Raw genomic sequence first — 14,944 nt, forward strand, 5'->3', positions numbered from 1 at the left:
CTTAAGTAAGCACTGTGACCAACTGTGGAAAGGCCAAAGGGGGCCTCTTCATAAAGATGGAACAAGGCTGTGGGCAGATGTGGAAAACAATGCAGGTAATTCCAGTCAGGAAAGTCCAGTTTGGAAACTTTTCAAAGAGATACAGATTGCATAACCTATAACCCCACCACACCAGGGTAGTATCTCTGAAGCTGTTGAGGATGATGAGCCAGGAGAAGGGTCTCCAACTTGTATCAGTTAGTAACTACAAGTGACAGAGACCTGGAGACCATGATTTAAACAGCTGAGGGATTTTTCTTTTCTCTCATACAGAAGTTCAGGGGTAGGCAGCTGGTACTGATATAGCAGCTCCAGTGAACTCAGGGACCTAGGCTCTTTCCTCTTAGTCACTCTGGCAACCTCACCAGTGACTTCCATTATAAAGGTCATCCGTGGTTTCAAGATGACTGCTGGGGCTCCAGCCATCATATCCACACCCCCAGCAGAATGAATGGAAGGGTAAGGGGCAAAAAGGTGCTCCTCCCTGTTGAGTCAGACCCTTTAACACAAATTTTCCCAACAACATCTGCATATATATCATCTGCTTACAATCCTTAGCTGCAAGAGGAATGAAGACTGGGCGGGCAACTAGAACTCTATGCTACGTTACTTGAGCAAGTTTTTATGTTGATTAGTCTGGTTTAGTGGATAGAAATGGATGCTTTCTAGAATTTTCATTTACTGTGTTACATGTATTCTTCCCTAAATTCCTACTTTCTGTGAGACCTTGGTTTTGCCAACCTCATTTTTGCTGACATAGCAAAATGCCAGTACAGGCATCCCCTGTGCTTGGGGAAAGGCTATTGTTCTAACCCACTTCACCTGGGAGTGCTAGGTGCAACTAAGTTTTCCTATGGCGAGGGCACTCTCTTTGCTCTCTGCTTGGTGTTGTGAACCAGTACGACTAGTATTTTCAGGTCCTGAGTGGGAATTGTGCGAAATTAAGAAAATAGACTTAAAGAATTAAAAAGAATGGGTTCAGGAAGGCTCTGCAAAGCTGATAGCTGAAACAGAGCCCCCCCATCCCCCCCCCCCCGCAAAGCCGCATCTTGCTTTATTTATAGGGCAATGTGGGCCATTAGCAAATCAATGAGATCTTGATTATGTATCCAAGGCAACCCAAGAAAACCCCACCATACTTACCATCCTAACTTTACACAAAGCAGAAGCTTGCCTCCAGTCTTTCCGGGGAACATGGGGGGAAGGATGAGCATCACAGCTAACATGGAGGTGTGGGGAAGGGCGTAGCCTGCACCTTCACAGAACAAGTGAGGTGGGGGGTTGGGCAGACTGTCAGCTTACAGCCAATTCCCAAACCTCTATCCCCCCCCCCAAATGCAAAAACCCTGTTGGTATTTTGGTCCTCAACAACTTGGAGTGACCAGTTCTCTCCCTCCTTGGAGAGTAGGCACTCGCCATAGATAACTCACCCTTGCATTTTGTCTCAGAGGCAGGGAGACAAATCTCCAAGTCTCTTTCCAAGTCTACCAGCCTGCCCTGGTCCAGCCGGCTCGTTATGAGGTTGGGCCCCCTGATCTCTTGCAGTCATTCCCTACTATGTGTCAGTCACCACTGGGAAGCAAGAGGATGCAGCCACCGACAGCCGGGCCTTCGTCATCCTCATCGGGGAGGACGACGAGATCAGTAACCGCATCTGGCTGGACTATCCCAAAGGGAAGAAGGGCTTCAGCAGTGGCTCCGTGGAGGAGTTCTATGTTGGAGGCTTGGATGTAGGCGTCATCAAGAAAATAGAGGTGCTGGCCCTGGGGCCTCGGGATAGTGACCCCCGGGAAGGAAGGAGCTGACCTGCACATGGGTGGGAGGGGAAATGGGGGGCGGGCAGAGCTACTGACCTGAGCCCCACCGCAGGGCAGGTAGCAGGGGAAGACCTCCTGGTCTCGGCCATCACCTTGGGTGAGCCACCTACCCCTCCAGGTCCCAGTTTTGCACCCACTCAATGGGGATGCCTTGTGTATTAGTTTCTAATATTGTGTAACCAAGGACTGTAAACTTAGTAACTTAAGGGCACATGAATGTATTGTCTCACATTCTCCCGGGTCAGGAATGAAGATGTGGATTAGCTGGTTCCCCCTCCCAATATGCCACTGGGCTGAAATCCAGCCCAGTGAGACTTGGGATCCTGTTCTAAGCTCACTGTTAATTGGCAAAATCTATTTCCTTGTGGTTGTAGGACTGGGGCCCCCAGTTCCCAGAGGCTTTCCGTATTCCCTGCCATGAAACCCCCTCCAAAACATGGTAGTTCATGTCTTCAAGTCCAATAAGATGCCTTGTGCCTCAGACCTCCCTGACTTCGTCCATTCCTGATATCTGAACCCTCTTTTAAAAGGGCTCACCTGATTAGGTCAGGCCCATCCAGGATAATCTTTTTATTAACTCAAGTCATCTGGTTAGAGATCTTAATTCTCTGTGGAAAATCTTTTCCCCTCATGGGAGGCACTCGGGTCAGTGAGTCCAGAGCACGTTGGAAGGAAGCACTGAGAGAGCAGGCAGCCGGCGGGGCAGGGGATGCTGAGCAGGGAAGGAAGGGTTTCCTTCCCAGCTGTGCCCAGATCCTCACAGCCCAATGTGTCCCCTTGCAGCTGGGCCATGATGGGGCCACCCCCGAGAGCTGCTGGCTGGTGGAGGAGCTGAGTTTGTCTGTGCCCACCCTGGGCACCAAGTATACGTTGCGTTGCAATTGCTGGCTTGCCAAGGACCGAGGAGATGGTGTCACCTCCCGGGTCTTTGACCTGCTTGATGCTACAGTGGTGAACATCGGGAAGAAGGTACAGGGCCTGTGTGGGCACTGCACAAAAAGGACAGCCAGGTTGGGGTGGGGGAGCAGTAGGGAGCTGGGTGTGAGGGGAACAGGAAACTCATCACTGGGCCTTGGCCGAAGCTGCAGCCTGGTACACCAGCCAGATGCACTTTGCTCAGAGCCAGGAGGCTGGCTACTAGATTTGACTCAGAAGCTGTTCCACAGCCCTGGCCGGTTGGCTCAGTGGTAGAGCATCGGCCTGGCGTGCAGAGGTCCCGGGTTCAATTCCCGGCCAGGGCACACAGGAAAAGCACCCATCTGCTTCTCCGCCCCTCCCCCTCTCCTTCTTCTCTGTCTCTCTCTTCTCCTCCCACAGTCGAGGCTCCATTGGAGCAAAGTTGGCCCGGGCGCTGAGAGCAAAGTTTGCCTGGGCGCTGAGGATGGCTCTGTGGCCTCTGCCTCAGGTGCTAGAATGGTTCTGGTTGCAACAGAGCAATGCCCCAGATGGGCGGAGCATCGTCCCCTGGTGGGCATGTCGGGTGGATCCCGGTCGGGTGCATGCGGGAGTCTGTTTGACTGCCTCCCCGTTTCCAACTTCAGAAAAAAAAAAAAAGAAGCTGTCCCACGAAGGTAAAAGAAAGCACCCTGGACCCAAGTGTGCCCTTCTATATTGTCTGTGGAAACAGAAGACAGACTCTCTACAGACAGCCTCCCTCCCTTCCCCAGATGTCTCTGTCTGTGGCCAGACGGTCTGTGTGGGTGAGCACACAATCCACCCGGGGATCCCTGTCCTGACCCAGTTCCCAGCGAGCACGTGGAGTGGGTGTGCTTGTGTGCAGCACCCCACACGCATCACAGGCCCAGCCGCTCAGTGCGGCTGCGTCTCCCTCCAGGCTTCAGTCCATGGAAACCCGGACCCACATCCCTGTTTCAGTCCACGGAAACCCGGACCCACATCCCTGCTACTCATGTTACAGAAGAACACAGGCTTGTCGTTTCGCAGAGAACCGCCGCGTTCTTTGGCCGGGCTGTCTCCCCAGGACGTCTGATATCAGACCGGAATTAGAAAAGCCCTGTTTCTGTATTTCTTCCTGGAAGCACATCTGTGATATAAAAAGAGATACATCTGTGTAAAGGAGAGAACTGTGGACACAGAGAATGCAGGCGTCTGGAGGGAGCAGCCTTAAGGGGCCAGTCTCCTGGGACCACGAAGCACTCATCTGGACCATTCTGGTTTTTATGCCCATCCAGATAGGAGCAAAAAAGCATCAGCCCCTGCTTTCCCTCCCAGTAGCTCTGTGCCCAGCACAGATGCCCTTATTAGATGGTCTGAGAGGATTTTCCCGGTAAAGCCAGAGGCTCTCCAGTTACCCCCTTGGCAAGCCTGTCCTCTGGGCCAGGCCTGAAAATACCACTTCTAATGTTGCAGTATCATGGCAGAAATTCTAGCTGCTGCTTGACAAGGGCCCAGTGCCCAGCACGCACAATGTTGGGGGCATGATCACTGTGATGAATAATTTGGGTTCTGAATCCTAAAGGTCCTGGTTAGTGGGTGTCTGGTACCTGCAGCGGTGAGAATACCATGTGGCAGCCACAGGGGAAGGGAAGGGCCAGGTACGTGCACAGGAGACGATTAGCCTGGCATTTTTCTCGACTGTGTGTGCAAACCTCTACTGAACCTTTGTGACTTACCTGCTAGTCCTCGGACACCTGATGAGAGGGAGCAAAACAAGAAGCCAGGACTAGAAGACAACCCAGGTCATGGGTAAAGGTGGCCCCTTTGCTGCGAGGCTGCTTATCAGAGGAAGAGCCAAGGCAGGGGATTCAGGAGGGTCCTGGGGAAAACAGACTGCCCCCCCCTCTTTGGGGGAGGAAGATAAAGGGATTATGTCCTATTTGGAGCCAACCTCAGGCAAAGGGCAAAATCTCAAACTAAAGCAAAAATCAGATAGAATAAATGATTGGCCCACTTCATGAATGAGGGCTGGGCTGCCTTAAACATCACCCCTGAGGAATCCCTTGCCCACTGATGCTTGGGTGTCTGCTGGCTGCAGCATGAAGGAGGGGCAGCCACCGGGAACTGCTGCTGCCCCTTGGGGCCATGCCACATGGCAGGTTCGGTGTCTGCAGCTCTCCCACTCTGCACAGTGTTCACCCCATTTCATGGTGGACGAAGCAGAGCCTGGCAAGGGGCAGAGCACCTGCCCATGGTCCACAGCAAGCAGGTGGGTCTGGGGTTCACTTGGAGCTCTGGATGGCTCCAATGGCCACTGTCCTGCCACCATGTGCTACTCGGATGCATGGACTTAGGCTGGGATTCCACTGACAAAGGAACCAGTTAATGCTGGGACTCTCAGTCCTGTTACTGCTGTACCCACTCCCTCTACCTAAAACGGAATGCCTGGCACTCAGCTGGGCACAGTGGGGGCATACAGTGACAAGGCCTGACTCTTGTTCTCCATTCACAGTTGTTGGAACGGGGTGGGGGGCCTCTATTCAGAGCCACACAGCCTGGAGTGAGTGTCATCTTGCCCTGGTGAGAATGAGGCAAGTGGCAGGGTTGGGGGTGAGGCCAAGGCCCAGGGCCGGCATCCTTCTCCTGGCAGGAGCTCTACGAAATGACTGTGTGGACAGGAGACGTGGTTGGCGGTGGCACCGACTCCAACATCTTTATGACCCTCTATGGCATCAACGGCAGCACGGAGGAAGTGCAGCTGGACAAAAAGAAGGCCAGGTATGCGGAGCCACCTGTGCCCCTTGGCCTCCACACATCCAGCTCTCCACTGTCAGCCCCGCCTCGCCTTCAACCAGGTTGCCTTCCTCACTCCCCTCATGCCTTGGGGCCTTCCAGCCTCCACACCTCTGTCCCTGTCATTGCCCCTCCTGGAATGCCCTTCACCCACTCTCTTGTGTTCAAGACCTTTCTTTTTCAAAGTTCAGCTCAAGTCTGCCTCTTTTAGGAAGCCTTCCTTGATTGCTTCACCCTATAGCCCATGTGTCCTATCTTCCTTCCATTCATCCATCACTGAAAACGTTTATTGTAATGTCTGTATACTGTAGTATTCTGTCATTATGAACCTCCTGAGCCTCTGGCTCAGAGGGCAAGGCTGCTGACATGGTCCAGGGTTTGCCCTCTTTTTTCCACCTAGAAGGGCCTCCCTACTCAGCACCTGCAAGGTGACCTGGGGAAGCGTGGCCTCTGCTGTCCCTCATTCCCTTTCTGTCCTGGTTCCCTGCCTTCCCCACTCCATATCAAAGGCTATCCTCAGGGAAGGTACCCAGCACGCACTCACTCACGGTTAGTCTCTGTGACTGAGAACAGCCTGAGGCTGACCAGGACAACAGCCTCAGGCTGGAGGGGGGGGCACTTAGTTTACAGAAGAATTTTAGGCATTAGGGAACACGGCTCAAAGGCTGACTGTGTCTCCTAGGGCAGCCCCTCAATGTGGGAGCCCTGCTGCGAGTCAGCCGAACGTCTGGAGCAGCAGAAAGAGGTGGCGAGTGAGTTGTGGAGGGACGAAGGGCCAAGAGGGGCTTCCCCTTGGGGTGCGGACCTTTTACCCGGAGGGGAGGAGGTCCATCCAGATGTGGGGTGGTCTCTAAGGAAAGGTGAGAGACAGAGTAACCCACTCTTCCATCTTCTGTAGGACAAGCTTGTCTCTCCCTTTTCCTTCACCTGCCCCACCATTAAATAAAAATACATGGCTAAATTCAAAGGGTGAAAATTAAAGAGAAATACAAAACCAAAAATTCTAAAGTTCCTTTGATCTGCACCATCGTATGCATGGCAAGAATAAGGAATCAAATGAGTTGAAAGACGACTTGAGAGGCATCTCCCGTGTGTGATGTGAGCTTGACAAGGGACTTAGTGAGCTCCTCCTTCCGTTTCCATGTGACCAGAGGGACAGACTAGGCTTAAACTGGAGCAGGAGGGACTTAGGGCAGACTTTGGGGAGAACATTTTTTACTTCTAATAATCATAAAATGCAATGAGCAAGTTATCAGGAGAGATGAGGCTGCACTGCTGTCCCCCACTGCCTTTAAGACAAGGAGTAGTTCATTCTAAGTCCGCAGCATTTGCAGTCCGAGACCCCACTGGCTAGGGCCCCTGCTCTTAAAAATATGCCTTATATTCAAGAAGGCATGACAATTGCCATGCAGGGTCATATTTTCAGTGCCACCTGCATAACCCCCAGGGGTTTATTAGCAGCAGCATCTGGAATCAATCAGCAGTCGAGCTATCAGCCAGCACTGAAGGTCACACTACCTGGGTGGCACTGCAGGCAGATTAGTACGGATTGACGGTGGAGCATCTCCCAGATGATGTTATTCAGCAGGAAAGTAGTAATAGCAACAGAAGCAATGTTACTCTCTATTTACCTGCCACTCTAGGGCCGCTGCCTTCAGTTGTGCAGATTGTATATTTTTAAAAATTGTGAATGGCACCATCTAGAGTTGTGCAGGTGGGCACAGCCTGCCCCACTGTTCATGGCAGCCCTGTAACGCTTTGCAGTTATGAAATTCCTTTGCGTTTCAAGTTGATTTCATATTCGTTTGGTCCTTGTGACACTTCTGTGAGATTGCAGGGCTAGTGTCATTCTCCCTAGATTACAGATGAGGAACCCAAGTCCCAGAGGGGCGCTGAGACTGCGTAGGTGGCCAGCAGGATGAGATTAAGACCCAGATCTGGTAGGTTTTGATTCAAGACCATTTCTATCAATCAAACTCATTGAACCCAGTATTTTGGGAACACATCTGGGGCATAAGAGACAGGCTGTGGGGGAGTCAGCGGGGACTGAAAGAGGGGCTGAGTAAAAGCCTCTTCTCTTCTTACCTTGAACCTCATCTGTGGCACGACCTGGGCCCCTCACCATGGCCAGCTCCCCTTTTTCATGCCCCCGGCTCTCCACCCCCAGATTTGAGCGGGAGCAGAATGACACCTTCTTGATGGAGATCCTGGACATCGCTCCATTCACCAAGATGCGGATCCGAATAGACGGCCTGGGCAACCGGCCCGAGTGGTTCCTGGAGCGGGTAAGTGGTCCGCACCTCACTCTGCCTTCCACCCACAGCCCGTACCTTCTTTCGGCTCTTTCGGGTCATCGCTGGACCATGATAAAGTGCAAACTGTCGCCTTCGAGGGTTATCACACAAACCCAGCCTATATAACCCAACAGGCCCCTCTGACGTGAATTAGTCAGAGAATGTAGTTTTATTTACTTGCGTCCAGTCAAAATTGAATCAACTGACAGCGAACCAGCATGCAGTGTAGCATGCAGAGAGCTTCCTGGAGGAAGTGAGCTGAGAGGAGTGAGACAGGGGCAGCTGGGACGAGTGAGACAGGCAGCTGGGACAGCAAGAGACTCTGTGGGGGGAACTTGAGGCTGGCCAGCAAGGCAGTTATTGGTGTGCCTGTGAGCACTCAGTGAGGCCACTGCCTCTTTCTCTCTTCGACCTCCCCTCCCCTCTGAGTCAGTCATCTCATCACTCATCCACCAAAGGCCATCTGTCCCAAGTCCCCTCAAGCTCCTACACCCCTCTTCAGCTATTAGCAGATTTTTCTTGAGCCAACAATATGGTGCCCACACCAAGGACAATCTGGCCAACTTTAGCCCATTGTTCCCAGGTGTTTGTGGCTGACAGTGGTTGGTTGGTTCATTTTCTGTCATTTACTCAGCAAACATTTCTTGTGCACAGTCTTGGAAACATGTTTAGACACATGGCCCATTTCCAAATCCCTAGCATATCATGGTGGAGGTCTCCGAACCTGTGCAGGGCACACAGAGCAGGTTCTTCGTCCTGGGGAGGGCCCTTTTTACACCCCTCGAGTCTCAGCCAGAAGGACTCATCTCTAGTTCGGGATTCTGGGCCCTTGGGGTTTAGCCCAAGGGGCTGCATTAGCGGTGAGAAGGGGCTCATGGAGGTGAGGGAGGGCGTTCCCACACTGGGTCCTCCCACCCCCACCCAGATCCTCCTGAAGAACATGAACACTGGAGACCTGACTATGTTCTACTACGGAGACTGGCTGTCCCAGCGGAAGGGCAAGAAGACGCTGGTGTGTGAGATGTGTGCTGTCATCGACGGGGAGGAGATGATGGAGTATACTTCCTACACTGTCTCCGTTAAGACCAGTGACATCTTTGGTGAGTCAGGGGGTCCCCATATGGCACCTCCACCTCCCACTACTCTTGCCCCTCCTCAAGTTCCAGCCCAAGCCCTGGACTCCGATCAGAACACTTTTCTTTAGATGGCCCTCCAAAGGTTAGTCAGTGCAAGTCCTTTCCGCAGCGTGTTACTTTCTGTCTAGACAGGAGTATTTCCTCCCCGTGACTAAGGTGGCTGCCCCTCCTTCTTCAGAGAAGGGGGGAGGATGTTATCAAACTGTAAGGTCAGCACTTTTGAAAATGAAACCTGACTTAAAAGTCCTCTGTCTTCCTGCCACTCCCCAATGCCCCTCACCCAGGTGCCACGCATCTCAGACACCCGTGTGTTCCTTCCCATGTCCTCGTGCTTGGCAACCATCTTCTGTATGCCAGCCCTGGCCTCGGGTCTTAGAATGGAGACACGACCCTGGGCCCTGCGGGTCTGACATTCTCATGGAGCAATGAGAGTGAGGCTCTGTCAGCACACATGCTGGGGAACCCAGAGGAAGGCAACTAACCTAGATGGGGATTGAGGACGAGGGTCATGGAGGGCTTCCCAGAGGCGGTGCCAAAGTCTAGTCCAGAAAGACAAACGGGAGCCACTGAGGCAGAGAGGACCCCAGACAAAGGGCTTTCCAGGCAAAATCACTAGTGTGCACAAAGTCCTGGAGCTGAGAGGGAACGCACCCTCATCGGGGAGGCAATGACTCCTAACCACCCTCCCCTGTATCAAGCTGGTTCTTAGGAGCTGTTGCAAGGAACCTGGCAAACTCACTTACCTGGATTGTAAATGGCTACTTTAGGATTAACTGGTTGCTCTGGTAGCTTACCTCATCAAGAAAGGAGCATTTAGCCAAAAAAAAAAAAAAATGAAGCTCTCATGGTGGAATCTCAGGCAATACTGATGCGTCAGTACAACTGCTCAGGGATGTTTCTGGAACCTCCCCTCTTTTGTGTCTCCTCTCCGTGGAACCTACACTCTTTCTGCTTCAAGTTCCAAGTGTCCACACGTTTCCAGGCCCCTCCATTTCCTCGTGATGCACCCTCTGAAAATAATGGATGAATTTGTTAATAACCACAGGGTGCGCATCAGAAGAGCTCCTCGGGTCCCCTCTTCCAGAAGCATTATCTTTTTAACTGGAGCCAATACCTCTGTTTGGCTTAAGCCAATGATATGAACTCTCAGGTAGTATGTCAACCAGAGGTAGGTTTGGAGAATAAGAAACTTTCCTGTTTCCTCTGACCCCACAGTGCGTAGGAGGGAGTCTGTGTTTCTGAACTGGAAAGCCAGTCTACATGGCAGGCCCTGAAAGTGTGGATGTGCTTCCCGAGAGCTAGGGGAATTCTTGTGCCAAACCATTCTCACTTGCTAACCCGCACTCCAGTTAGCCCACCAGCATGTACAAAGAACAGAGATAAGTGAAAAATGGAGTAGGAAACCCAAGAGTTCCAGGACACTAACCAGCTCTTTCTTGTCTTACCCCGACCTTGTTGACTCTGAACTAGCCCATCTGCGTGCCTGGCTCCTCCAAGGATGCCAAGATGGAGGCCAGAGCAGAGGGCTGCATGCCAGAGAGGCCCGCACCCTGAGCCTTCGTCTTATGCACTCCCAGGTGCAGGCACTGATGCCAATGTGTTTATCATCATCTTTGGTGAGAATGGGGACAGCGGGACCCTGGCCCTGAAGCAGTCAACCAATTGGAACAAGTTTGAGAGGAACAATACGGACATGTTCAACTTCGCTGACATGCTGAGCCTGGGCCACCTCTGCAAGCTGAGGGTCTGGCACGACAGCAAAGGTAGCTCCCACTCAAGGTCAAGATGGTGGGGAGGGCAGCCCCCCCATCTCCTTGGCAACATGGTGACCCTTCTCCCCCAGGGTGTCAGGCAACTAAAAAAGGCTGATTGCCACCATGTGGATGCTTCCATCAGTTAAAAGAGCCAATGTTTCTGGACAGATTTTAGAGATAAAACTTAGTTCTTCCTGCTTTTACCGGGGTGATGAATGGTTCTTAATTTTCTGTGACACTGGAGCACTGTCTTCCAAATTCAGACGTAGAAGTTGAGAAAAAGAAAGAGGCTCTATCATCAAACTCATTTCCCATGGATTTTCTATATAAAGGGTTATACTACTTTATCTACAATAGCAAGTCTAAAATTAGTCAAATTCTCTCATAAATATAAATAGTGGGAAAGGATATAAGCCAAGTGAGAAACTTTTTTTTTTTAACTTCAAAGTAGCTCAGGAAACTCAGTCACACCTGTAACTGTTCTGAAGTTCAGGTTCTCAGCGCCCCTTTGGTGGTCCTTCTGTTGTCTGCAGGCCACACTGACCATTTTATCTCTGACATTGGGCCTTGAAGTTTTATTTTATTTAATTGGAGAAGAGTCGTTAAATACTAAATTACACCTCCTTGAGATATACTATTCTCACAGTCATTACTGCTCTAACTCACCCCTCCGGTCCTCCACTGAAACTAGCCTCTGCAATGCTATCTGCTTACAGCCTTCTCCAGTATTTCTGAGTCTCCCCCACATGTGGCCCAGAGCCAGCTTAACTTAGTTTGTCCTTACTTCTTCCAAGTCCCCACTGGGGACCAATATGACTGTTGTGGTGACTGATGAAACCCGACTTGGCAGTTTGAAATCTCTCTTCCTAGAGGAGCTAGACTATTTTGCTTTAGCATGGATTAAACAGTTAAATATTTTCCATAACAGGGAATAAGCTCAAATTAGGCATAGAGAAAATGGCCAGTCTTCAAAGCAATAAAATGACAGATATTTATACAGTACTCCACAGTTGTCAAATCTTAGTGTGTCCATTCAGTCATTCATTTAGCAAACATTTACAATGTCGACTACATGTCTGATGCTCTGCTAGGTATTCAAGATACAAACATTTGATCCTTAACACATTTCTGTGAATCACTACAGCAAAAAGCACTTTGTTATCTGTCTTTTCTTTTTTTTTCTTTTTTTGTATTTTTCTGAAGCTGGAAACAGGGACAGTCAGACAGACTCCTGCATGCGCCCGACCGGGATCCACCCGGAACGCCCACCAGGGGGCGACGCTCTGCCCACCAGGGGACGTCGCTCTGCCGCGACCAGAGCCACTCTAGCGCCTGGGGCAGAGGCCAAGGAGCCATCCCCAGCGCCCGGGCCATCCTTGCTCCAATGGAGCCCTGGCTGCGGGAGGGGAAGAGAGAGACAGAGAGGAAGGAGGGGGGGTGGAGAAGCAAATGGGCGCTTCTCCTATGTGCCCTGGCCGGGAATCGAACCCGGGTCCCCTGCACGCCAGGCTGACGCTCTACCGCTGAGCCAACCGGCCAGGGCTATCTGTCTTTTCTATGACCAGAAAATTCTGAGGCCCTGCGAGGTTGGAATGTCTTACTCAGATCCACATGTCAAGCAAAAGACACAGCCAAAACAAACCAGACCTCTGAGGTCCTATCTGAGGCCAGTTCTGGTACACATGCTGGGTGCCAGCCTATCTTTCCATCCTCATTCCGTACCCTGATCCAACCACTGTGCCAATGGGTCAAAAGGATGAGGAGATGAGTGAAAATTCTTCCACCTCTGTTCACTGTGTCCCCCATGTATGCCTGTCATTGGGGTGTATGGAGGTGTCTTGTCCAGAAAAGGGTATGGTGGACTGGGATACTCCTTCCTCACATGTCTATTTTGGTGTCATTATGGGTCTATGGAAAACACATGCTTGCAGAATATACCTGATGATTCTCTCTTGTTTCCCAAGAAGGAAACACAACAAGACCCCTGAATTCTTTCCCACCCTCTCATCATCCATTATGACTGTCTTAGAACCAGTAGCAGCTTAGCTGGTGGTTGAAAATCTGACATAATAACAAGAGTCATAATCATTAAGACCCACTTCTGTGCAGATGGTTCATGGGTCAGGATGAGCTGCTGCCCATAACACTTAACAAACAAATCCCTCAGTCAAGATAATTGCTTCAGTGTTTAATCAAGCTGCCAGTGGCTCAGTCAAAGCACTGAGCCCCATTGTGTGTGTCACCACAAACCTTAGGAGAAGGATTTGACTGTGCAGATTAATAGGTGTAGGGTGGGGATGGGGTCTGCCCATCCTAATATCCATGCAGACAGTCTCCTATTGCAGTGCCTACACTAGAGGCAAGCCATTGTGTAAGAAGTATACTGCTCACAAAAATTAGAGGATCAGGGAATGTGCAGATACTCCAGTACTTTCAGCCTTTTGTATAGTGCATTTTCACCAATGAAATAAAAGTTGGTTTTGCATCTCATTTGCATAATTGAACAACTTTCTTTGACTTGTCATTTGCTTTTCTGATGTTCTTGTCTAATAAAAAAAATCAAATGCTTCTTTTTTTATCGCTTCATATTCATTTTGAAATATCCCCGAATTTTTGTGAGCAGTATATATTCCCAAGAATTGTGCCCCTGCCATCATCAGAAATAAGCACTTTGTATCCATGGGCTTCCCACTCTCAGCTAGGCTACCAACACCCCCACACACACAAACACAACATATTAGTACTCTTGAGAGCAGAGTGACTATGCAGCAAAGAATATGCCTGGGCATTTGCTGCTGGATAGAAAAGTATTCAAGGTCACTAGGCCAAGATAAAACACACAAGATCAGAATGCAGTCTTATCAGAGAGCTTAATGTCAGCAGGGTTAACTGCAGCAGCTTAAAGTCCAGTGATGCCAGGTGGTCCAGAGTTATAATTCTCAAGGTGACAAACTCATGGCTCCTAACTTTTGCAGCTAGGGCCTCCATACCCCTACAGGAAGTTCAGTGGTAATTGGGGCTCAAAAACCAACTACATTTCATGTACCTGCAATGATAACATCTCCCTGTTTATAATTAACAAACTCTCTTATGTCCTTACCTTCTCACTGAAAGTTCTTCCTGTTTCCTTACCTAAGCAGAACCCCTCCCAGAACAGTCATCATATGTGTAGCTACATGCTTATTCTCTGTCTCCTTTGCTTGACTATCAGCTCATCAGGTACCATTGTCTTCTTCATTGTTCTTTTCCCTAATGCCTATCATACTACTTGTGATATAGTAGGGACTTAATACAGTTTTCAAAGAGTTTATTTATATCCTTCAGTCTTATTCTTGTTTCTTTATGACTCAGTGACAGAAAACCTACATTTCTTCAGACTAAGAGTTTTCCTTTGTGCCTTAGTTCTTTCAAAAACTGTCTTGGCTGTGAACTTCAGGGTCCTGGCTAGGCCCTCTAATGCCAGCTGCCAGTCTCTGACACTGATTATGTGCATATCTAGACTTTATCCGTTTTCTTGATGTATTTTTCTTCTATGCAGAAATCCAATAGTTGATTCTTTCTATCTCATCACTGACAGAATGCTGAATGAAGAGGTACTTCAGCACCATGGACAGCTATGTACGGTGGTTAGGTGCTAGACTTGTCAAAGATTTGGATTCCTCTTTTGAATAGCCCAAGACCGTGGGATTGCCTTAGCTTCATAAGGGCCCTTTGACTTAAAGAAATCCTGAGTCATTAATATTATCCTCTTCCCTTTATAGGCAGAAAAAAATGGGCCTCCCTCCTTCAACCAGACTTTGGATCTGAAAGCAGAGCCATATCATTGGCAGAGAAAGAAACATTTCAGTATTCTCACTGAACCCAGGTGCTTGAAATATTAAGGTCAGGAAAGAGACAGGAAGTACCAGTTTCATGTCTAACTTCCTCTTTATAGTAACTTTTACCTCCAGGAATTGACATTTAAATGTTAATATAAGCTAAAGACAGCTAAACATGTCCTTAAGTGCTCTCTGTGCCACATTCTTTCATATTTAGTTTAAAAATATTCAAGCTACATTATGCTTCCCCTGCATAGAAATTTATGAGGACAAGTATATTTTGTTTGAGAGTTTTCCACAGACAAAAAACGTTATGGATCCTGAAAAGTTATTGTGTAAGTCAGGTTACAAACATTTAGTTAACTTAATAGCATAGCAATTTTCTCTTTCCCTAAA

The 14,944-nt window shown here is 49.6% G+C and overlaps 2 protein-coding genes across 3 annotated transcripts in view; one reads left to right on the forward strand and one right to left on the reverse strand.

Annotated features, from left to right (window-relative positions):
* Positions 1–14,944, forward strand: part of LOXHD1 (lipoxygenase homology PLAT domains 1) — a 138,820-nt gene that overhangs the window by 109,182 nt on the left and 14,694 nt on the right. The window contains exons 32-37 of one of the 2 annotated variants that reach the window (XM_066247390.1): positions 1,585–1,793; positions 2,640–2,825; positions 5,404–5,531; positions 7,714–7,831; positions 8,766–8,940; positions 10,554–10,739. In XM_066247390.1, coding sequence (XP_066103487.1) covers positions 1,585–1,793; positions 2,640–2,825; positions 5,404–5,531; positions 7,714–7,831; positions 8,766–8,940; positions 10,554–10,739 — 1,002 coding nt within the window. The remainder of the gene's footprint in view (positions 1–1,584; positions 1,794–2,639; positions 2,826–5,403; positions 5,532–7,713; positions 7,832–8,765; positions 8,941–10,553; positions 10,740–14,944) is intronic. The other variant, XM_066247391.1, reaches the window with a different exon arrangement.
* Positions 1–14,944, reverse strand: part of ARK2N (arkadia (RNF111) N-terminal like PKA signaling regulator 2N) — a 273,891-nt gene that overhangs the window by 14,428 nt on the left and 244,519 nt on the right. The gene's annotated exons all lie outside the window — the stretch shown is intronic.

The sequence above is a fragment of the Saccopteryx bilineata genome, chromosome 11 (assembly GCF_036850765.1).
Source record: "Saccopteryx bilineata isolate mSacBil1 chromosome 11, mSacBil1_pri_phased_curated, whole genome shotgun sequence".
Classification (NCBI taxonomy): domain Eukaryota; kingdom Metazoa; phylum Chordata; class Mammalia; order Chiroptera; family Emballonuridae; genus Saccopteryx; species Saccopteryx bilineata.